The sequence below is a fragment of the Mytilus galloprovincialis genome, chromosome 10 (assembly GCF_965363235.1).
Source record: "Mytilus galloprovincialis chromosome 10, xbMytGall1.hap1.1, whole genome shotgun sequence".
NCBI classification, from domain to species: Eukaryota; Metazoa; Mollusca; class Bivalvia; order Mytilida; family Mytilidae; genus Mytilus; species Mytilus galloprovincialis.
The window spans coordinates 68,269,889-68,294,556 of record NC_134847.1 but is presented as its reverse complement, the minus strand read 5'-3'; the positions used below and the strand labels follow the sequence as shown (position 1 = coordinate 68,294,556).

The following is a 24,668-nucleotide window of genomic DNA, read 5'->3' as shown; positions in this document are numbered from 1 at the left end:
TTTGATATGAGTGTCACTAATAAGTCTTATGAAGACAAAAAGCGTGTCTGGCGTATTAAATTATAATCCTGGTGCCTTTCTTTGAAAAACATTTTACACCACTGGGTCGATGCCACTGCTGGTGGACGTTTCGTCCCCCAGGGTATCACCAGCCTAGTAGTCAGCACTTCGGTGTTGACATGAATATCAATTATGTGGTAATTTTTATTATTAACTATCAACAAAACTTTGAACTTTTCGAAAAAGTAGGGTTTTCTTATCCCAGGAGTAGATTACCTTAGCCGTATTTTGCACAACTTTTTGGAGTTTGGGGTCCTTTGGCTTTTTAACTGTTTTGATATGATCGTCACTAATAAGTCTCATGAAGACGAAACGCGTGTTTTGCGTATTAAATTATAATCCTGGTACCTTTTTTGCGTATTAAATTATAATCCTGGTACCTTTCTTTGCGTATTAAATTATAATCCTGGTACCTTTCTTTGCGTATTAAGTTATAATCCTGGTACCTTTCTTTGATAACTATTTTACACCACTGGGTCGATGTCACAGGCTGGTGGATGTTTCGTTCCCCAGGGTATCACCAGCCCAGTAGTCAGCACTGCGGTGTTGAAATGAATATCAATTATGTGGTAATTTTTGTAAATTAACTGTTGACAAAACTTTTAATTTTTCAAAAAACTAAGGATTTTCTTATCCCAGGAGTAGATCACCTTAGCCGTATTTGGCACAATTTTTTAAATTTTTTATTCCTTAATGCTCTTCAACATTACTTGTTTTGCTTTTTAACTTTTTTTATATGAGCGTCACTGATGAGTCTTATGAAGACGAAACGCGTGTCTTGCGTATTAAATTATAATTCTGGCAACTATTTCTACCAGACATGAATTTCTCGTCTCTTCACAAGAGTCGGAATTTTTTTTCAAGGGGGAACGTCTCTTATTTCATTGTCTTCTTGGACATCGTCATTAGCGTAATGATAACACTCAGACTGATTTTCATCCAAATCATATTCTTCATCACTTAATAACTTCACACTTAGTTTTATAACTAGACAGCTTACTCGAGAAAGGGGCTTACTCTTAGCAGCAGGCTTGAACAACACTTTGACAGTTTTCGACCTAGTTGTAAACTGTTTTGGGTTTATTAAAGAGTAATGCATCTTCATCTTCTTGTCGTAAAAAGTCATCATCTTTACTAGTTGCATTCTTATTTCCATCCAAATTAATTGCTTATTTATTACAAATCAATAGAACAATTGTTTTTAAAAAATCGGTACATTTTACATTATCAAATTTTATTAAAAGGTAAAATGTGTTCACACTCAAATCAAAGATTTGAAATAAGAGCCAATTAAGGCCCTCACAACACTTACTCCTTTGAAATATTACTGGAAATAAGGATTTGTTTAATGAATAGGGGAATACATGTTTTCCTTGAAAGACGTTTTGCAAGGTATTCTTTCTTATGGGAGCCTACGTAAAGATTCGGATTTAACATCCACATGTTGATTGAGCAGAGGGTTCAGGTAAAATCATATAGATGAATGACAGAAATAACATTATTAAGTTTTTCATGAAATTAATAACAGAAACTTCTTTGTAAAATTGATGAAATTGGTGAAAACATATATCCAGTGAAAAAAACCAGGGAATTAAGATTTCCCGGTAAAAATTACTTTGATGAATGCATGGTTTGATGAATCATGAAAATAATATTTTATTAAGTTGCAAATATCCTTTTATTTTTTTCTCATTTTAACATTTCGTAGACTTGCAAGGACAATATGATGGTCTTACAAACGTTGCACTACTAAAACGAAGTAATCAAAGTTCCCTCTGGAATAACGCAACTTCCTGGGGAAACAATACATGCTGCTCTACAGACTATGCAATTGATGGAAACCAAGCTACTTTCTCGAGTACCAGATTTGAATATCTACCATACTGGGCTCATATATAACATTAAATGGATTGAAATAATTAACAGACCTGATTGTTGTGGTGAGTAAATTGTATGGAATAAAATAAGGTGAGCGAACACGTTATGATACATGCTTCTAACAGAGATGAATACCTGTAAAAACTCCAGTACAAATTGAGTCATTGTGATGTACAATTTGAATATTAGTATCAATGTTAAGGCAAATTAATTACAGTAAAAGGAGGTTTGTCATTTCTGCCTTTGAAATGATAAATTGAGCAGTGTTTGATAGAAATTGACCTTATGCACGTGACATTAAAAAGAATGGCAAACGTAGATAAAGGTATATTATCTTAAAAAGGGATCAATCGTACATTGTAAAACATCACCTATTTTCAAACAAAAAAACTATCTGAATCAATGCTATCAAGATTATTGTTTGTTTTTAGTATTGACAACATACTTGTAAGGTTCGGAACACTTAAAAAAAAACATCGGAATTCCCATAGTACTCAACTGTATTCTTTTCTTGACGAGTTGTTCTTTTATTCAAATGAGGTTGATTCCATACAAGAACTCTTCATACCATATCTCATTATTTTAAATTTAAGGGTTGCTAATGAGAGTCGGTTGAGAACAAAGCTTCATGACACGATAGGCCATTTTAACTACCCAATTGTGAGCTCTATATTTCTGTATATCAAAATTCCGGCAGCGCTTGCACATGGAGTATATATCTCCAAGTTGATATATAAGAGACTGCAATGTCTACCATGATTTCTTTGATGAAGGTCTGCTGCTTACAATGATATTTAAGCAAGAGTCCAAAGTGAAGAAGTTGCAATAATTCCTCACAATATTTTACTGACGCAATCACGAGTTAGTTTACTGCTATGTACCTTTGGTATCATTAATCTCTCTTGTTTTTGTATGATCTACTCGACGAATGATTCGTGTAGATCAGGAACTACTTACCCATCCGGAGCGCCTTAGATCATCCCCGATTGATGGTGGGGTTTGTTTTGATAAAGTTTAGTTTTCTTTGTTGTGCTTTGCAGACTTGTTTTAATCTGGCTGCTTAAAGCGAATTTGTATTTCACTTTCATTATTGATTGAACAAAAACAAATCATATTTTATATTTTTCTTTATGTTAAAGCAATAGAAAGTTTGGACTTCAAAAGTGTACAAAATTATTGACTTTATACCGAAAATTCGCCCTTTCATGAATGATACATGGACACAAAGTTTATTTCTACAAACACCATTGATTACTTTCCTGGTATTGTCCTAATGTGCGTTCAAATGGAGTCGTACATGTATAGCAATCAAAACGTTATCACACACTATACAATTGAGTTTTATAATAACGGGGTCGATTTAATACCACTTCGTGAGTTCGGTTCCCCGATGGTATCATCAGCCCAGTACTCATCAATTCTGTATTGATATTTGTTTTTGGATATTTGATGTCTAATGCTTTTAAATATAGCAAATGTTTGTCATTTCGACAGTTTTGATTTAAGCGCCACTAATATAGTTATGTCTGTTTCTCACTTCTAAAAATTAGTAAAGCCGATTACAACAAGAGAGGACTTTAACTTTCCCATTACTGAACTATATATTCTTTATATCAATATTCTGGCATCACCTGCAATATGCAGATATATCTTCTAGTCGAAACAAAATTCTAAAGCTGGCATTTTCATATATAGATGGTCGTCGCTTCTGATGATGTTATTAAACTAATGTCTTGTATGATAAAGATAAAATATTGAAATAGTATTCAAACAGTTTACGGATTCCAATATGAATAGACCACTTTCGAGTATATTTGGTTTACAGTTTGATTTAGAAGAAACAACGACATAGCTAGATAATACAATTAATTATTTAATTACTACCACAAGTCTTGAATTTTATCCTAATGCTATCCTATTTTTGGGAAATTTATAGAATTTCAAATGTGATGTCACGTTGTGCGTTTATCACTTTGGCTAACTCGGCTGTGAATTTTTATGTGCTGGTTTAGGATGTTTTATGTATCCGTTTGTATCCTGTAGTAAGTCGTCACTTCGGTTTTATCATGTATATCTATCATATAGTCATTGTATAAAACTTTACTGTTTGCAAAAATATGAATAATTGTAAATTCTCTGTCCTAAGGGTTCTTCCATTTATTTGTATTGTATACAGTTCTGTCGTGTACTGTTGTCTATTTAATGTCATATTTAACATTGCCATACAAGCGGGATGTTTGGCATGCCACAAAACCAAGTCGGAGAATGCCGACGTCGTAAATGAGTTTAGTCATTTGAAGACGTTACGTTTGTGGACTCAGCTTTATGCATGCCGTCTCTGCAGGATAAACTAGAAGTTGTGTTTGTTCTGTAGGTACTTTATCAAAGGTCCCTTATGACAGCAGTGCTAATTGTCAATTATGAGAATTCAATTTGCCAAATAATTCGTGTAATATAGCATCATAGTTTTCCAACCACTGGCTCAACATGGGAACGGAAGTGGCGATGCCCTTAAACGCATAAAGGATGTTCACTAAAACCAAAGTTTTTTTTGACGGAAATGCATCGAACTCGAAAGTTATTGATATATGATTGTTAATGATCTTTACATGTAGTATGGACATGTTCATTAATAGTTATCCCAATCCCAATCTTCACTCGTATGGGGGCTGTTGGGTTCATCCACGACTTGTGATTCCGATGCTCCTTTGTGACTTCTAATTATATTAAACGAGTCAATATTTCCTTTGAATAAACGAAATAGATACAACTATGTTCTATATTTGTGTTAAATGGCTATTTATTTACTACTCTGGCAGTTTTTATATTGTAGCTATGAGCTTTAAAAGGTTTTTGGTCCATAGCATTAAGTTAAAAAGTTTTTGAATTCAAAATTTCCTTTTCTTTATACAGGTGCCCGTCTACAAGACCTCTAAATGACATGTCATTGTGCATTCACTACAAAGGTCCGGGTAAGACCGGTGAGCACCTGGTATTTCATTGTAATAAGAATATGAGCGGTCAATATGTTAAAGTATACATCAACGGAACTAACCATCTTCAATTGGCAGAGGTGATGATATTTGTTTGAAACTGATCCAGATAAAAAAAATTCCTGATGAATTACAAAGTTAATGTTATAAGATTGATTATTCGTATGCAAAGTAGTAAATTCTCTGTAAAAAATCTTTTTTGTGTCCTTTTGTTATGTACTTGTATACACTATTGTGTATCTTTTAACTGATATTTAATGAAATTGTTTTCTAATACATGTTACATATCGATTTCTTATTCATTTGACGAATGAGGAATGTGATTTTCTTTCTCAATTTATTACTTTTTCTGCAATATATTGGAATGCTCAGGTAGACACTTAAGGTAAGGAATCATTGTGTGTTTATCGTACATAAATTGTCGTTTAATGATTTATATTCGATATATATAGAAAGATTTATAAACAGTGTTACAAAATTGGCTACAGCATATCTCGGCATTAAGGAAGACATAATAAACCGTAGCTTAAGAAATCGGACGAAGAATCAGGTTGCAAAATTAATATGGCGTAACTCGTGTAGTACAAGAATTAATGCGGGAACACACATTTCACTCAAATCATATACATTTGTATATTAAAGTACCTAATGGAATCAGATGTCAAAAGATCCCATCGAATATTATAACATCATAAGCGTCCACATATATTTCCTGAACATTGAGTAAATGTAACATTCAATCAAAATGAAAGAACAAATGAAGCTAGGAAGAAATAATATTTACTTTGACAGTTGAAACCTTGATTCATTATTTGTGCACGCTAAAAGTAGAATTATCCTAATGTATATTTTAAAATGTTTGAGGAGAACCTGAATTGAAGCATTTGTTTTACATACTAGCAAAATGAAGTAATGATCAAAATATTTTCAAAGCGTAAAAAAGTAAGAAGACAACCATTATATAATCATAAATCAGAGACCATGACAAGTGAAAAAGAAAAAAATGAATTATTTCATTGAAAAAAATACTAAATGTTGAATTTTGATAGTGCGGAAGTCTAGAACATAACGATGGATTAATCTGATGTGTCGCGGGAAATAAAACATGCATTTTAACATGGTTATAAAGTATCATTAAACATTGTGTTTTGGACATGCGTACGAGTCGGATTTCTTGATGCAATGTAGCAAATACCAATCATGTTAAAGTCTTTGGATTGACCTCGCAGAGGACCAAACCTTTGACCTTATATCTTCGAGGCGAACGAGCTACAATAAAAATAATTCCTCAAGAATAACAGTACATGCAGCGGAATCAAACGACCAAGTGGTTTTACAGCAGCTCTTTTAAAAAGAATTTGAAAAGATTTTGAAGGGGCAAGCAAAATTCAAAACTCAATGAAGGACGTGCAACAACCTGATCAAACAAACAAAAAACGTATGCTTAAAAATATGTTTTAATGTACTGCTCCCTCGCTGTTATAGGATGGGAAATATTGGCGCGCCTTCAAACTAGTTTAATCCTGCCACATTGTGTATGTGCCTGTCCCAAGTCAGGAGCCTATAATTTCAATGGATATCGTTTGTTGTTTTTGTTCATTATTTCTACATAAATCAGGCTGTTATATTTCTTGTTTAAATTATTTGTCATTTTTCATTTCGGGTACTTTTATAGCTGAATATGCGGTACGGTTGTATTCATTGTTGAAGCTAGTATGCTGACCTATTTTAATATCTGTGTCATTTGGTCACATGTTGAGAGTTATCTCATTGGCAATCATACCACATCTTCCTAATTTTATAATTAAAGACAAACAACTGTCATCAAAAACTACCAAGAAAAACTTCAACTGAGTAATATTTACTCCACCTAAAATCGGGAATCAACTTAGATACAATGCTAGTGACGTACAATATCTATAGTTCAGAAAGTCATTTAATAATTACTATACACTTTACCAGAAGTTCATTACTATAATATTTCTAAACAATCAATGAGTAAACTATCGGTACAAATAAATTATCAGCATCCGAAAATTAAAATTAAAATATTTTCAAGACGAAATAAAACACAATTAAGATCATTGCATACAGCATACACAGTGAATTATCGAATGCAAACTTCAAGAAAGCAACCCAATTAACAATTTAGTGTGTCCTCCGGCAGGGTAAAAGGCAATAAATTTTGCATAGACCTTTAAGATTTGGACCAGTTTAAGAATATACATACCTATTTAAAAGTTTAATTTCATAACTTTCTCACTTCAAATCAAGCAAAAGTTAAATAAAATTACAATGACTCTTTTTTTTATGTATGTTTAAAGGAATGAAAATGTTTAAATATGGCAGTTATATTGCAGGTTATAAATTCACTTAGATATCCATTTTTGACATAAAAGTAGAATTTACGATCAGTTTCACTTTGTTGACGAGAATATAAGTGGTTAAATATCACGTTTGGTTTCACATTTAAATTGGATTCATCCTTTTAACGTAATAACGTCGTGGATGAGAAGAAACCTTATTTATGCTGAATGATAAAACGGTTTTGTTTATTCTTTTCAATGTTAAATGTTTGAAGGTAAGTTAATAGCTCTTTTTTCATTTCTTTTAAAGTTTTTATTTCTACTTTGGACTAGAATAATAATAATACATTTTGCCAATAGATAAAATAATATTCTTGTAAACTCTTCCTTAAGAATATATAAACATTTCGTACATGAATGAAGGAAGATGCGGAGCTATATATCATTGACTGACTATATATCAATGACAGATATACCCACCACACAATATAAATATATAAGTATATGTTAACTCCAGATTGTAGCATGGTTTGTATCCGTTTAATGAACCTTACAACATAATATTACAAAATGAAAGCCAGAATTTTGAATGTCTTTTTCTTAAGTTCTTCCCTAAAGACTGTTGTTTGGGGTTGGCATTCAATAGAATACATGCCTTCTACAAATGGCACTGGATGCTAAAAATTCAAATATCAATCATCTATCCTACCTTATGTCTAGTGTCTCTAATTATGACAGAGATTCTAATTTATGAAATATTTACATGTGATACAATATCAGGAACGTTGTTGCTGCGTCCTATACAAATATTGCCAATTTGGTTCATGAATAGATTTATATAAACCTTGAAGCTATATTTGTCTCATTCATTATCATGACGCATAGTATTGTTCCTGAATCACTGTTTATCAAAGGAATATTGAATAATGACCATTCATCTGTACTTGGTGTCTTTTTGTTGTTAGGATATACATATACAAGTACCCGGCCACATCCACTTAGTGTAGTTATTCTATTTGTTTCCATCTGATGAGTTAAGCCTTTTTCAACTGATTTTTATAGTTCGTTCTTATGTTGTAATGTTACAACATTGTCCCAGGTTAGGGGATGGTTGGGTTCCCGCTAACATGTTTAACCCCGCCACATTCTGATGTATGTGCCTGGCTCAAGTCAGGAGCCTGTAGTTCAGTCATGAGTGGTTGTCATTTGTTGATGTGATATATATTTTGTTTTTTGTTTATTTTTTGTACATGAATTAGGCCGTTAGTTTTCTCGTTTGAATTGTTTTACATTTGTCATTTCGGGGTCTTTTATAGCTGACTATGCGGTATGGGCTTTGCTCATTTTTGAAGGCCGTACAGTAATATATTGTTGTTAATTTCTGTGTCATTTGGTCTCTTGTTGAGAGTTGTCTCATTGGCAATCATACCACATATTATGTTCAGCAAACAATAAATAAAAAATAATATACATTAACTTAATGTTTCCTTTAAGGTCAGTTTTTTTAACTTAACTTACATGTAATACATGTATATGACTTTACAAATAGGTTGCGCAACTAACTTCTTCCTTTAAGTCTGTTTAATGTTTAAAGGAAGAGTGTCGACGTATAGGAATAAGCAAAGAGTGTTTACTTATCCATTATCCTTAGGAATACCTATTTTAATCCAATTTTTTAAATAAAATAACTATCCGTTATTGAATATTCACCAGATTATATTGACATACTCTGACTTTTTACTCCTATCAATTATTTCTTTTCTGATTTGAGCAATTTAACCTTTAACAATTGTATTGACTGAAAATTGTTTGCTGCCAATTTTTTAACCTCATATGTTTGATGTTGTTTTCACAATGAAACGGAATAGTGTGACATGTTATATTATTCTTTGTTAATTTCATTTGCCATTCAACCTAGTAATTTGTCAATTTTGAATGAAGTACAAAAGGCTATTCAGAAAAATGCAGTAATATATAAAGAGGAAACCTCAGTAATTTTCTGTTTCAATCTGGTTCATATTTGAACATAACAGAAATATCTATAATTTAAATCTTTGCGAACTCTCTTAAACTAACACACATTTAAACGGTTAAATCACGTACGGAAGGTTTGTTTCGCTTATCTAAATACGTCAAAGTGTACCTGATAAAACTGAAGGGAAGTTATGAGACTCGAAACTACATGTTCTTAACAACCGATTACGAATTTAACTACACAAACAAATAAGTAAAATCTAACTACAGTCTTTTTGCATAGTAATTTCTGTGCATGATTGATGCTGTAACATATACATTTGGATTTCTGTAATGAGTTCGTTAGTGCAGGTAAGAATTAAAATATTCATATCGTCCATTTTCACTGAAATAGTACACATTTTTGTTTATGGGCCACCTGAAGCCCGCCTCCGGGTGCGGGAAATTTTCGCTGGGTTGAAGATCCGTTGTTGGCTTTGAGCTATTTTCTGCAATTTGGTCGGTTTATTGTCTCTTTAACACATTCCCGATGTCAATTCTCAATTTTTTATCCAATATTCCATTTCTAATAAAATATTGTTTTTTGACAATAAACATACAAAATGCAGAGGGATGTGGCGTCGGTAAGAGATACATGTGCGTCTAGCATTGCCTGCCATCTTTATTCAAAGTATTTATCATGTTAATCTCATTGGCGATGATATTTGAACTTTGTAAATATTGAACTTCCTGAATCAACATAGAAGTAGAAATGAACACTTTTACTGCATACACGCTACTCAAAGAGATATATACGAAGTACACTTTTATGTAACTATATTAAAATAAATTTCATATAAGGCTCTTACAAGCTACATGTACATGATTCATAATGTAACCAGTCAGTCTGGACATAACATATGACATATATACATTCCAATCAGTCAAAAGGACAGGTATACGAAGATACTAGGTTAAAAGGCAATATTTCTAGATTCTTCTGCACATGGGATAAGAGGGAATTAATTGTATTGATTTGAAAGTATTGATGAATTTCTTAGTTGCGAACATTTACCGGAATGTATTGATTAAGTTATCAATTGAAATTACTCACGGAAACATTTCGATATTGTGAATAATATACGTGTTTCGATTTGGAACCTCATCAGTGACTGTCTTTGGATATAACTTATGAAATACATTTTGGATTGCAGTGAATTTTTTTTGACTGATATAGTCCAGACAGTTGACTTTTGTTGAATACCGATGCACATATAATGAATTGACTTAATATGATCAGAATATCCTTGATAGATTGGTAATTGCTAACAATGAAGCTACTGAGCAAATAGTACTTAGGGTTTCTCCACATGGTAGAGTTGAATAGACAAATTCTAAATTCACATGCTAACTTTCAACATCATGATCTTGTAGACCGTTACTCAATATTTTTCACCAATTACCATGAACATTTTTATGTGTTATAGTCAGGAGTCCATTCCTTTTCTTCGTTCTTGATTCTTGTATGTGTCGTTAGAAACATAATCGGTACTTTTTGAGGAACAGGACCAGTTACTGTCCACCCTTCATGAGCTCGTTAGCTACATGTACAATGTATGTACTATATATAATTGATATGTGTTCTTCAATAATACCTATCGTCTAAAAGATGCATGTAATATTTGCCACTGGGAGTTAAGCAACGAACAGCAAACCATTGAATAGTCTATGTCTATTGTTTTATTATCTCAGTTCCATGATAGCCGTTGTTTGGGACATTCTTTCGATCATCAATTTCAAAATATTTAAAAAAAAAATATATTCATAAATTTGAATATCAACTACAAGTATTTATAAAAACATTCTATTCGTAAATATTCATGTTTGATTCGTCTAAATACGACGGTTCGCATCGCTTAAACGATCACTTTCAGAGTTTTAAATTTAATCTTATAATCCAATTAACAGTTTGTATAAACAGAGACATTATAATACTGTATAATATGTCTCTGATATATAGAAAATGTCTGTTCAAACAGAGCAATCAGGAAAACATTTTACGGAAATCAATAATCGTAAATCTGTCGCTAAGTTTGATATTTTGCTAATTGAAAAATGATATTTAAACTTTTGAATGAACAATAAATTACTTGTTATACGTTACTGATTATATGGTCTAGTGGACTAATTTTAATTTCTACTAAATCAAAATATTGCGTTTACGTTCGTTTGTTTATAAAGTAAAATCGATTTTGATAAAAGAGGATTATAAACTTACATTTGCCGTAAACAATTGACATTTCTGTTGTTTGTTGGATTATATTTCAATATGAAAATCGATGAAGGTTTTAAATGATCAAAAGGATATATTAAAATCATCACAGTAATGCATAGAGACGTGAAAATTCTATAGTATATTGCATTAGTGGCGCAGGATGTTTACGGGTAAATATGAATTTGTTGTACAGTTAAAATTCTAATTAGCTTATAGTCTTCATAACATTATGTTCGATTTAAATCCTCACTTCAAAAGGGGGCTTGTTGTTGTTAAGTTTTCAGTAAGAGACATCATATCATTGTTGATTGGTATATTTTTATTAAGATCTGCAATAAAATGTACAAACATGTATACTGCAACCAGAGATATATAATTATTATATCTATCATGCAAATGATTGCAATGAAGAATACATACATGTACACATAAAGAAAATAATAATCTAGTCATAAAATGGAAATGGGGAAAATGTCAAAGACGACAACCCGACAAAAGGGCAGACAAAAGCCGATAGCCACAAATGGTTCTTCATCGCAGCGAGAACATCCCGCATCCAGAGGTGGTCCTAAACTGGCTCCTAAATAAACATGTGTATTAATGTGAAAAATGCTTTGTAAATTTATGTTTCGTATGAAAAATGAGGATGTAGCACCTCGTCTTTCAGTTGGAGATGTCCATGTATTTAAAAAAAAAAATAAAAGTCGAAGACAAAAAGGAAAAGAAAAGTTTAGCAAGATGGCGATATACAACGTAGTGTTTAGTATAAAAATAAATGGATGTGGTATTATTGCCAATGAGACAACTATACACAAGAGACCACATCACACTAACCGCATAGTCATTGCATGTCCCGAAATGACAATGTTTTAAACAATTAAACGAGAAAACAAACGACCTCATTTTTTGTACAAAATAATGAACGAAAAACAAATACTAGTATGTTACACAGCAACAAACAACGACTACCGAATAACAGGTTCCTGACTTTGAGCAGCCACATACAGAATGTTGCGAGGTTAAACTCGTTCGAAGGCGCCTGTTTCCATCTTTTCTCTACCTTTCTCTATGAACTGAGATCTGACGTCAAACATCTAAAGTCCTTACACGTTACAGAGCAATATCGCACTAATCTTGGTTGACCTCTACTAAATTCAAAAATTTACCAAACCAACTAATCTCTTCGGATATCGAGATGAAGAGTGATAATTTTTAAAAGGATAATAAACAAAACAAGTCAGTTATAATTAATACAGATACACAAGTGGTTAGCTTCTAAAATTTAAAAAAAGTAAACATTCACTATAAAACCTCTGCTTCAGCTATCGCCGTTTCATACAGAAACATGCGCAAAGATTATGTAACTTCTTTCAATGAAATATACAAATGCACCAGAAATAAACGCAATATCTAATTTGCATTTAAAGCGCATGAAACGTATTTTTTACAAATTTTAATCAATAAAAAGTAAGGGGTGGAAAATATTAAGTAATATATATTGAATGAAACTGGCGAATGAATTTCACAGTTCAGTTTCAATTAAAATCAACTTACTTTAAAATCTAATAAACGATACCAGCGTTTATAGGCTTTTCACTCACATCAAATGACTTTTTCTTCAATAAAATAAATAAAAGTGATTTGAGTACAAAGGTCAAATGCGTATATATAGCTATCACTGTATATATACGAAAACTTTGTAGAAATTGGTTACAATGATAAACAATGTTGTCGTTCACAAGCCTCAATAATGTGAACATTTGTATTATTTAATTGAATGCCAATATACATTGCAGCTCTATTCATTATTATTTGCACACGTTTTGCATCGTAAATAATAAAATTGAATTGAGACACTTTAAAAGACAGATTTGTTGACATAACTACTTAATATGAGAACAGGTAATCCACAGCAAACAAAACAGTATATGATTGTACCTACCAGTACTACATACATGAAGAGGAATCTCCTCTAAGACACAAGTATATACAGTGGCAGATTCGAGGGGCGTAGAGGGCGTACACCCCTTTAAAAAAAACTTCATTTGAAAACATTAAAATTTTAGTATGAAATCGTTCAGAATTTTTCCGCTTCGCTAAGACCGGCTGTATTTCTTTACGGTTTTATGGTTTTACGTCCCCTTTCAAAAATCCTGGATACGCCCCTGAGATATAGCTACTGTTGCATACAAACAAACCAACATTAATAACAAAAAACTCATTATTCAAAATACTAACAATAATTAAAGTTTACTTATAAAACTATAAGTTATTATGATCCAACGAGCTTATTGAGCATTCTTTTACATTGCGAACACAAACAATGCATCTACCGTAAAAACATGGAAGATAACTAGCTCCAAACATGACAACACAAATCAACGCAGATGATTATGTAATTTTAGATATTTTTCAATGCAATTATTTTACAAATCTAACATTAATTGATTGTTGATGGTTAACAAATTATATTTTTATTGATGTCATCTCAACAACATCAGGAAAACCAGTCGATTTCTTGACAGAAAACAGGTCAATACTTTTAAAAGGTATATTGGATTTGAAAGATAAATACCAGTATATCATTAATCGTAGGTTTTTATTCCTTTCATCTGAATGACATAAGACTTATAGAATTGGTTACTAAAAAGGATGAATCGATCTGCAGAGCTACGCATGTGGGTATTTTTTAAGTGATTTGTGTTCTCTGATGCCTGGTAACTATAACAGACTGGAGTGTCAAAATGCAATATGTACTATTTATGGACTAGATAAGTGGATATAAATCAGTAGACTATTTGGAATGTAAATACTCCAGAAGTTCAACAATTCGGGGATTTACTTATTTTATTATCTTTTTCAGACATGATTGAATGAAAACAGATTTGGATATATATCTGGCTAACAGTGGTGTTTTGTTTCTAAAGACAATTACAATGTTCAGTGTAAGGCAATTAATAATCGAAGTGATCAAATCTTTAAAACATTAAACTTTGTACTCAATAAGAAAAACAACAAAAAAGTGATACTAAAACACCATGCCGTCGAACGAAAATCCAAATTATAATTCATCTCGGATGCAACGTGCTTATCGCATTAATAACATTGAAAATACACGTTTACAGGGAAAACTTCATTTGTTAGAGAAAGAAAAGCTACATGCTGTTAGAGTGACAAATCAAGATATCCGGCTTATATCTCTGACGTTGGATTATATCAATTCATGCAGTGGTCATAGTCCTGAAGGACTAGCGCCTAAGGAAGAAATGATAAAAGAAAAAGAGGACGAAGGGCCTTTCTTTATGTATGGTCAACGGATTATTAGTCGTAAACGACGCCGTATAAAACGGCCACAATCAGCAATGTATGCCGGATCAAGACGTCGCAAATCAGATAGCGACTTTTCAGCATCACTAGCTTCCGTACAAATTCGACCACAGAGCAGTCCTGTGCGCAGAGGACTCAATGGTCAAATTAAAGACTCCGACGCTGAGAGTTGTATTTCAGATGTAACTTTAAGTAGTTCTTCCGGGAGCACAACTAGTTCTAAACCAGCATGGATGGATCAAACTAATGCACTCACTAAAAAACTATTAAAAGCCAAAGAAGGTGTGCCGGTGTTTAAACGTGGTTTACATGAAAGACAGAGAAAAATTCGTCGTCATAGTGCAGGAATTGATTTAAGCTCCTTAACTGTACAGTTACAAGCTCTAGAAAATCCAGATTCTAATAAGAAAGACAATTCACATTCTGGTGGTCTCAGGCGAAATGCTGGAATATCAGAAATTCTCAATCAACCTCAGCCGACTTTATCAGCCAGTGCTTGGAAAAATCAACTCATTCAAAATCGATTAAGTTCAGCGCCTATGAGCGTGTCTGCAAAGAGACAAAGTATCCATGAGCTAAAGGTAAAAATAAACGAAGGGCGCCAAGAATTTGTACAAAACAAAGTAAAAACGTTCATCAGTCAAAGAACAGATGAATGAAATCAGTATTTTTTTCTTGCCAATTTCAGTGATGATTAAGTGAAAATTAACTATCTATTTTTCTAGTCAACAACGAAAATATCATACAACTTATGCATTTATAAAAACGTGTAAAACAATGTGTTAAATCAATAGTAAGATTTGTTAATATATTATTTGTTTTTTTTTTAATCTATGTTAATGTACATCATTTATAAATGAAGTTAATTGTTACTAAAGTAAAGTACAAAGCTTCGTTGAACATATACGTTGTTTGTATTTTGTTGCATGCAGTGATGTGATTTTCAAACATTTTTAGAATTCATTGTGATCGTCAAGGGTATGAAATACAGTTGTAGGGTAATTTCAAAGTGATTTAAAATTCGATGCCATCAATTTTTCTGCGGATGTTCTTGAAACTTAAATTTTTAGCAAATCCATTACGGAAGCAATTCAATATTAATATATAAAAAAAAACATTCCCCGTAGTAAAAGACGTAATTGTCAGAAAGTCATGAAACTGCATCTAGTATGCCCAAAGTGTAAAATATCTAACTTTCTAACTGTTTGAGCATGTAAACAAAAGTTGATAAGGGGTATAATACACCAATGAGTCAATGATTGATGACTCTGTGACGTTACCAAGCTAAATGGAGATCAATGCGTGATCCATAATAATAATGACTTAAAATGGAGCAGTGCCGAACTTGTAAGCAGCATAGGATGTGGATGCTCCAATATATAAGCAACCTTTGGCACTGTATAGAGGTCACCATAAAACAATTAAGGTCGCACGTGCAGAGTCAAATTATTTATGTATCTGCCATCTAGTTCATCGATATCCGTACTCTTTGACCAATCAGTGTATCAGTGGTATACATAATAATGCTAGATCCACAATCATATGTTATACTTACTTCTATCTAAACGGAAGTTCGTTCGGTCCAAAGTCCATCCGAAAATGATCAACTCAGATATCAAACTTATTATCGATCATACACCTTACAACTTTGATATCAATTGAAATCAGAAGGTTAAGGCTACCGAAATAGTATATTTATCCTTTTACCGAGAAAATTGCTTTCTGCTTACGGACTCATTAATGCCGCATTTGCTGCGGAGAAGAACCAATCTTAAAGTTATTATTATTTTTTTCAATCTGCAGTCGAAATCACGTCATTCGTTACTTAAGACCGCAATAAAACAAAAGAGAATTAAACATTTTTCGGTCAATGATTTCAACAGTAGTCAGGTGTCTATATAAATTATAAAGCTATAAATAACTTCAGAATGAAAACATATGATTAAATGGGCCCATTGCATTTGCGCTATAAGGTTATATTTCATTCGAGCAAAAAATATATACATATTTGGCACAAACAAAATATGATTTGTGGGGCAAATGAAAAATGGTTTGGCACAAAATGTAAGGCCAATATGCACAAAAGTAACGCACCGGACTAAAAACTGTGTTTCTTATAACTTGTTTGACCTAGTACTAATGAAGCCTTTGTATCTTAAGAGACTGTTTGATGAATGTATACGGAGTCTTGTACATGGCATTGTTCATTCATTGTAAGAAATGGTTTTAGCTTATTTACAGTTTTATCACTGTATAAACAATTTCATGTATGTATAATGGTTACATCACACACTTTATTGCAGACTTTTTAAAAAACACCAATACAATATACGTCAGATTACGATATCAAAAATACATTAGAGTAATTTTGTGTGCGCTTTTCCTTCTCATCAAGATAGTCCGGAATGATATCAAATCAGTTGGTCCCAAATCTACACGGTTAAACACTTAAACCGTTTAACGATGTATAACATTTTACAATATTCACAACATAGGATTTGATGAAGACAATTTCCTGCATGTTGGACAAGGTCTCATTTTTTCCTTCCTTCCCCAAGTGTATCTAGCTAAATGACAGGCACATCTATAATCGAAAAAAAACAACAACTGATTTTTCAAGTTGATTATTAACATTGTTATAATTATCAAAGATTGACTGTTCATTATTATCAGCAACGTCTTGGTGCTCGCCAGTACCGAAGCCACATTTAGCATTCTGTGTTTTAATGCACATATACACAAACTATTCACGCATCTTGTTTGTTCAGGAACTAATGAAGTTGTGTATAATGATGATGTTATTTGTCTCAAAAGCAGACAAAAACACTGCAAAAATCTTTTGAGAAAGCTTTGGCGTTTTTTTTTTTTTTTAATTATTCGTAATAAAACAACAAAATAAGTTAAAACTGTGTTCTATAGCGAATTGTTCAATTGCCAATTTCGGATTATCTGATTTTATTTGCTGACCTTTTTTTGCCTTATTTGTAGATCTTATTTTACTGAATTTCTTTGATGTCTCTACTATTTCTCTCTTGCTTTTATAATTTCAACAGAAAGACAAATATTGGTAAAAAAATGTTTTTCAAGGACCATATATTACTATTATGAATAAATCATGTTATCCCAGACTTCTATCATTCATAACATTATCAGATGGATTTTGTGAAAAGATTTCAACAGAGACAACTTGATCAATTGGTTTTCAAAACAGCGAGACAATCCCGCATCCGGTAAATTATGTACGAGGTCAGTGAAAATTATACACTTTAGATTTTTAAAAGCCCAGCAAGACAAGATCTATCAGAAATTGTTAGTAGACTCTTAATAAGAGTCATTTAACCTTAATTGTTTAGCCTTAGCTTTAACAGGATATAAATTTGATATATGTAAACGCTAAAAGCAACAAAAAAATTCTACCAACTGATCTGAAAATTTGATCACGCACAAGAAATAACGAATAAGGAGTAGTGTACCTGGTATGAATGAGATGACAACATGGCAGCATGTCTAATTGTTCCTTTGTTTTGCCTATAGCCTCGCTACAGACACCACAGTATAATCCCATTTGTTCTAGAAGGTCATCTAACAATTGCTCATACGATTGTGTAGACTCGATTGACCCAGTGTCACACAAATCTATCAAGTTCACACAACATTTAACGGCATACATCTACAGAAAAGATGAAGTTGTCTTAATATTCTATAAAACAAGTTTTCATATTATGTTTATAAATTCTACGGTTTAATTTATTTCTACTGAGTATCATTAAACAGAAGATCCCATTGATTCAGATAGGTTTGTGAACCCCAAAATAATTTAACACTACAAAGTAAACAGAATTTTAGAACCAAAATGTACTAGCTATAAGTGCAACCAGTTTTGGTATTAAGACAGAATGCCATACGTTCTCGTTTGAAGAACTCTGCTTTACGATACTATCAAATTTTTGAGTAAATGTTTGTACTGCTGTTAAGTGTCAATTAACAAGTAACTTTCTGTTTGAAGTTTTATATGAGATAGTTTCTGTTATAACCAACAGCAAAAGAAGAGAGAATAAATGTTCAAAGGTTTATATTAATAATTGGAACATTCAGCCTAAATTAGAATAAACTTACCTTATTTCCGATTTCCTGGGCTGCATCCAACGTCTTCTTAAACAGATCAACGGCCTAAAAAAGTAATTTACATTCAAAATTGACAGTTATTTCTAAATCATTAATCAAACCGTGGCAAGTATTTCGGATAAGATTTATCTTCGGATATCAGTACTTGCTCAAGCAACACGAATGGTTGACACATAGATGTATGGTTGACACATAGATGTATGGTTGACACATAAATGTATGGTTGACACATCTATAGATGTATGGTTGACATTAGTGGAGCAGAATCACCTGAGATCATCCCGAGTTTTTATTGGGGTTCGTGTTGCTCAGTCTTTAGTTTTATATGGTGTGTTTTGTATGCTGTTTGTCTTTTTCGCTTTTTTTTTCCTTTTTTTTTAAAGGAAACCCCAGCTAACCCACCTCCGATATAAGGTGTATTCCCATATTCATTTTGGACTAAGGACAGATTTATTTTATTGTGAGAATTGGTAGTGACGATATTGCAATATGAATTTATATGAAAACAACAGATGATTTTGTTTAATGTATTTAAACTTTCTTTACTTTGAAATAAAATATTAAAGTTGGGTAATAAGAATATCACAAATTTCAATTTAATTCATTTACTGTATACTTTTACTAATTAAACATAGCAATCAAGAATTTTACAATATTTCCCCTGCGATTTGTACCCACAAAAACAGTTAACATGCAGCTAACATGCCGTTGCATGATTTGATAACTGTACTTTTTTCACTGCCAGATTGGAGAAGGTAGCAGTGATTAATTACCGTATACTGAGGAGTTGATTGAGATATGTGATTAGGTAATTTACAACCGCTGTTTGCTATATTCTTGTTATACTGATATATCGTTCCTTCGACGACAGAATGTCTTCATCTAATGCAGCGTCTGCATCTGTATTTACGTAACATTTTCTTAATGCATGTACACGATTTTAAAATAAGTTTACTCTTTTTGAACAGTAAGTGCACGCATATGTGTTTCTGAAGTGAAATATTACATATTATCAAGATATCGTGTATCGTATTTTCATTATATTGCCATTAAAATTGTTTTGTTTTAAGAGGAATCACAGTAACAAATATTCTTATCAAGAAGCTATCCCCCCGTTTGTAAGTCTAATTCTCCCGAGTCAGCAGTTTTTGCGCTGAACCTCAAGCTATTCAATCTTTTATTCTTTTCTTAAAGCATGCTGTATACAAAGTAATGAAGCATATAAAAATGTATATCCAAACACTCTAACATTACGTTGGACCTAACTTCGGATGAGAAAACCTTTAAAGTATATACTGTAGAATACTGCAGAAAAGCGGACACAGTGAAAGAGAGGGACGGGATAGCTGTAACAACTAGTTAACAAGTAGTAGCAGATAAAGATGATCTTGTAGACTATAACATTCGATATCTTCCTCCAACTGCAACTGTACCATAGTTTGGATAAAATGATAAAAACAAACCTACCTAGTAAGATTCTTTTTAGTGACTACACCGAACAAAACATATTAAAAAATGTTAAAGAAGAAACGAATAGATACATGTATACCTGATCAAAATCTTGCTGAAGACACGTGGTTTTAGCCATTCCATATAAGACTTGCATAAGACCATATCTATCTCCTATTTCTGTGAATATGGCATATGCTGATTCATATCTAGGACTTGCTCTCTAAAAAAGACCAATATTACTGTATATTAATGTATTTTCCTGATAAAGTTTACAGCACGTTTTGATTGTTATGAATATGGAGATAGCAAAATGAAGCTTTTTTTAATTTTGTTTTGAAAGAACAATCTTTTGCCTCTTGTGCAAAGTAATTTTCAAAATGCCTTTCTTTCGAGTATATAATATTTTATGATGAAAAACTGATTTATTTAGCAATAAGGCTTTTGAAAAAGACCCAGATACGAACCAAATTGTGACCTTTTTTAGTGGTGTTTTATGATAAAGTTTATATTTTTGAGCACCTGATTTCACTCCCAGTTTTTAGTGGAGTTCGTCTTGTTTCTTATTTATAACTGTTGATGTAAATGTCTTTTGGTTTTGTGAGTCTTTGTTTACTCCGTGGTTTTGATTGTTATTGTCTTTGGCAAGTGCACCTTGTCCTTTATTATAGGGTAGTCTAAGACTTCTTTGGTCTCTTCTTCACTGATGTAAAAATTATCAAATGTGTATACCTCAAAACTTCTGCTTCTTCTGTGGATTTCAGCAAAGACATACAAACATTCCCCCTGAAGTTGTCGATCTCGACTTTCTATAGCATCCTTCATTACATTCTAAAAATAACAGATGCGTTTAAAGATATACCATTTACTCTAATATTTGACAATAAACACAAAATGTCAAAGCTTTCCATAGTTTCGGGTTAAAGTTTCAATTACGTATCCTTCTTATTTATTTCTACTAAGTTTCAAAAGTAGAATGCCCTCAATTATCTAGCTTTCCGTTTATATCTACTGCTCCATATGTACATAATAATATGTAAATAACTTTAGCGAGATGCAACACATACAACGATGCGCATTCTGTAGCACCAGATGTCAGGCAATGATATACAATATTAACCAGAGGCAGTGTGTTTGAAATCTGCAAACAATACACTCTAGGGAAAATTTTATTTGCAATGCATCATATATGAAAATTGGTGCCAGAAACTAGTTATTTTTATTCGTCTGACATTTACTTCATGTACAAATGTACTTAAGGATGTACTTAGGTGAGGTTAGGTGAAAATTAATAAATTAAGAAGTTAAAATTGATACTATAAGCTGGTAGAACATCAATTAAGGATAAAAATAAGCTAAAAATATTGATAGGTCATGGACCTCCTTTTCGAGATACTTGAAATTTAAAAAATGGCGGGAAATGGCTGACTCTGACTTTTACCTTATATTTGCATTGGTATTAATAGGTCTCAAAACAAAAGAAAAAAAATTAAGAATCTTCTAAAAATTGGGTAAATGACCTTTCATGAGCTATTTAGTCTTATATCAAAAAATAAATGGGTGTTATGGGGCAAAATATTTTACATTGTACTGTATGGAAAAACACCAAGGAGTCCGAACATTTGACACAAATTCCAAAACCTCACCTAAGTACATCCTTAAACAATGATGGCATTACATGTACAATTAGATATCCTGCATTTTGTCTAACTTTATCATTTAATAAGGGTAAATTGTTGAACGACCTCCCCCTCCACCCAATTATATTGTATTTTTAGTTTTCTGTGTTGTGTTTTTTGAGTATTATTGTTTGTCTGTTGGTATTTTTGTCTTTTAGACATTACGTTGTCTGTTTTGTTTCGACTTTGAGTTTCAGTGTCCCTCGTGTATCCTTCATATCTATTTTGAAAGCTTTCAATTTGAACAAGATCAGCAAACAAACATAAAAAAACAAAATAACACCAACAAAAACAATTAGAATAGAAAACAAATAAACAAAAATAAAATTAGCAAACAAAATATTCAGCTATGATGACTAAATCATACGAACAACAAAACAAATTCTTTTTCGAATAACAATGGCAGTTTTTTTTTTTAAATTTCTTTGAAAATGCATTAATCATGTTAATTGAACGTTGTTTCGCCTACAAATGCAATTTTCAATAATGTATTAACATACTGTCCATAAATGGACAACGACTACTAACAACCATAGATAACTATATCTTAAAAGTTTCATAGTATAGAAAACTAATAGCATTTGTTGATAAGTAGATAGTCCAAGTAAAACACATAATAATGTATAACAACTATTAATGACAAACAGAATGCAAGTCTACATTGCACAATTAACACTTTTGTTCTAAATGAGAGAAGGCAGAATGACTATAGTAAATGTTTATCATCGATCGTCTGTCAAGGATCATTTCATGCAACGAAATCTGCCAGCAGGTGAAATTAACCACAAGATGTGAATGAAAGAATGCCAGAAATTTGTGTTGTGTAAATCAATTCTACATAACACTTTCTGTCTTTGTACTTCAATGTGCTGAGTCAGATTCTTTACATTAAAGCGACTTCTAATTTATACACCGAGCTTAGATGTTGTCTTTAATGCATTCGTGACATGTAAAAAAGAGACGGGTATGTTTTAATCAATACACATAAGACGTTATTTTTCTGCGAGGGTAAGGGAGCTACCATTTGGGCGGGGGGTGGGGGGGGGTGGGGGGGGTGAAATTTGAAACACATAGGCATGACAGAAAATACAAGCTACTCAGTACAAAATACTAACCTCACATGTGTCTAATGCTTCGTTCAATCGTGAATTTTCTAAATGAATCTTTGCGAGTTCCAACTGTATACTTTTATGAAATTTCTTAGTGATGTATGAATCTGAATTTGGTTCTAAAATTTCAATGCATTTAAGTATGTACATACACCCGGTCTCCATATCATTTACAAATGTGTAAAACTGCCCATATGATATATTTACAAGTATCCTAAATGCGATATCATCACTCAACTTTTCAAAAGCTTTAGCGTCTTCAAGATTCTTAAGTCCTTTGTAAAATTGGCACTGTTTAAAATAAAGTCTCCCGTATAATAAAAACGCATATTTGACCCACTTGGAGTCCTTCGTGTCACGACTGAGACATTTTTTGCAGTATTCCTCCGCTATACTATACTCCCCTAAACGTTCGTATGCTCTAGATAAATTTAAACAGGCTTCCGTTTCCTGTTCTATTGTTTCTGCAACTTCAAGTTGTTTTCTTGCATACGTTATTATACACCTATACTTTCCCATATCAAAATAAGCACAACAAACATGACCTAGAATGACAAATTTAGTAGGATTATCTCCAGCTCCATTCAGTCTGTGTAACGCTTTATTCCATTCATCAATTGCACTTTCTAGTTTCCGTAATTCATAAAGTTCCAAACCTTTTTTAACTTCACGTTTCACCACATTTTGGCCCATTTTAATATTTTTGAGTCGTAAATATGCATTTCGATTTATTGTTTTTGTATTACACGCTTAATGTAGACTAATTACTGATTCTCTCACTACAAACCTACAAATTTCAAGAATGCATCCTCTGATTATCCGAAAGTGAAAATAGAACAATCACATTCTTTCTAGCATCTCACGTGCTTCTGTTAACTTTCTTGTTTAATTCAATACATATCCAGTTCATATCTCAAAATCCTTGAATTTTTGACACCCGAACACTTCAATCAAGAAACGATTTATGTGTATACAACTAAAAAATATTTATTTGTAATAAGAAAATTAGAAAACGACTTCCATGTTTATGATTGGAATGCAACATGAAAAAGATCGCTTTGGCATAGTGTAAAACTGGGACAGACATTACAACATGGATAACAATTAGTGACTTTCGTTAGTCATCGGAGTTTACTATCTAATGTTGCTGTGAATTATAAGAAATGCAATGTTATTTTATTATGTAAATTATCAGTAATCTAAAGATTTTAAGAGAAAAAAACAACTGTATACGAGAAATCAATGATTTTAATGATTAAGATCAACATCACGTGTGGAGACTTTACAATAAATGGGACAGTTTCCTGTAAGAAGATTTTTCCTTTTTTTGGACATGACGAAAAAAGCCCTGAGATTCATAATTAGGTCTTACAATTTACTAAAGAGGTCAATATATATAATTACGATATAAGATACATTTCTTTTCAGTTGGAACCATAAGGTATTTTTTTTTCAAAGATATAAGACACATCTTTTTAAAAATAAAAAAAACTACAAACAATGGGATTAATCGT

The 24,668-nt window shown here is 32.2% G+C and overlaps 2 protein-coding genes across 5 annotated transcripts; one reads left to right on the top strand and one right to left on the bottom strand.

The window, feature by feature from the left end:
- Nucleotides 1-7,490: 7,490 nt before the first annotated feature.
- Nucleotides 7,491-15,696, top strand: LOC143048212 (uncharacterized). Of its 3 annotated transcripts, none has more exons than XM_076221765.1 (2): nt 7,491-7,512; nt 14,329-15,696. In XM_076221765.1, the coding sequence occupies exon 2, from the start codon at nt 14,504-14,506 to the stop codon at nt 15,449-15,451; it is 948 nt and encodes a 315-aa protein (XP_076077880.1). In that variant the 5' UTR covers nt 7,491-7,512; nt 14,329-14,503; the 3' UTR covers nt 15,452-15,696. The 3 variants fall into 3 exon arrangements, with proteins under 3 accessions (XP_076077880.1, XP_076077879.1, XP_076077878.1); XM_076221764.1 differs by lacking the exon at nt 7,491-7,512 and adding an exon at nt 9,359-9,562; XM_076221763.1 differs by lacking the exon at nt 7,491-7,512 and adding an exon at nt 11,485-11,635.
- Nucleotides 15,697-17,064: 1,368 nt separating this feature from the next.
- On the bottom strand, nt 17,065-24,189 carry LOC143048211 (43 kDa receptor-associated protein of the synapse-like). Of its 2 annotated transcripts, XM_076221760.1 has the most exons (6): nt 23,161-24,184; nt 21,099-21,197; nt 20,467-20,589; nt 18,909-18,962; nt 18,266-18,462; nt 17,065-17,376 (listed from the first exon to the last, which is right to left on the bottom strand). In XM_076221760.1, the coding sequence occupies exons 1-6, from the start codon at nt 23,845-23,847 to the stop codon at nt 17,277-17,279; spliced, it is 1,260 nt and encodes a 419-aa protein (XP_076077875.1). In that variant the 5' UTR covers nt 23,848-24,184; the 3' UTR covers nt 17,065-17,276. The 2 variants fall into 2 exon arrangements, with proteins under 2 accessions (XP_076077875.1, XP_076077876.1); XM_076221761.1 differs by lacking the exon at nt 21,099-21,197 and having other exon boundaries at nt 23,161-24,189.
- Between the last annotated feature and the right edge of the window lie 479 nt (nt 24,190-24,668).

Coding starts and splice junctions, on each gene's coding strand:
- LOC143048212 (XM_076221765.1), top strand. CDS start 14,504: ATGCCGTCGAACGAAAATCCAAATTATAATTCATCTCGGATGCAACGT.
- LOC143048211 (XM_076221760.1), bottom strand. CDS start 23,847: ATGGGCCAAAATGTGGTGAAACGTGAAGTTAAAAAAGGTTTGGAACTT. Junction 21,198..23,160: donor AAGCATTAGACACATGTGAG/GTTAGTATTTTG, acceptor TGTTATTTTTAG/AATGTAATGAAGGATGCTAT. Junction 17,377..18,265: donor TGTCATCTCATTCATACCAG/GTACACTACTCC, acceptor TTTCGATTATAG/ATGTGCCTGTCATTTAGCTA.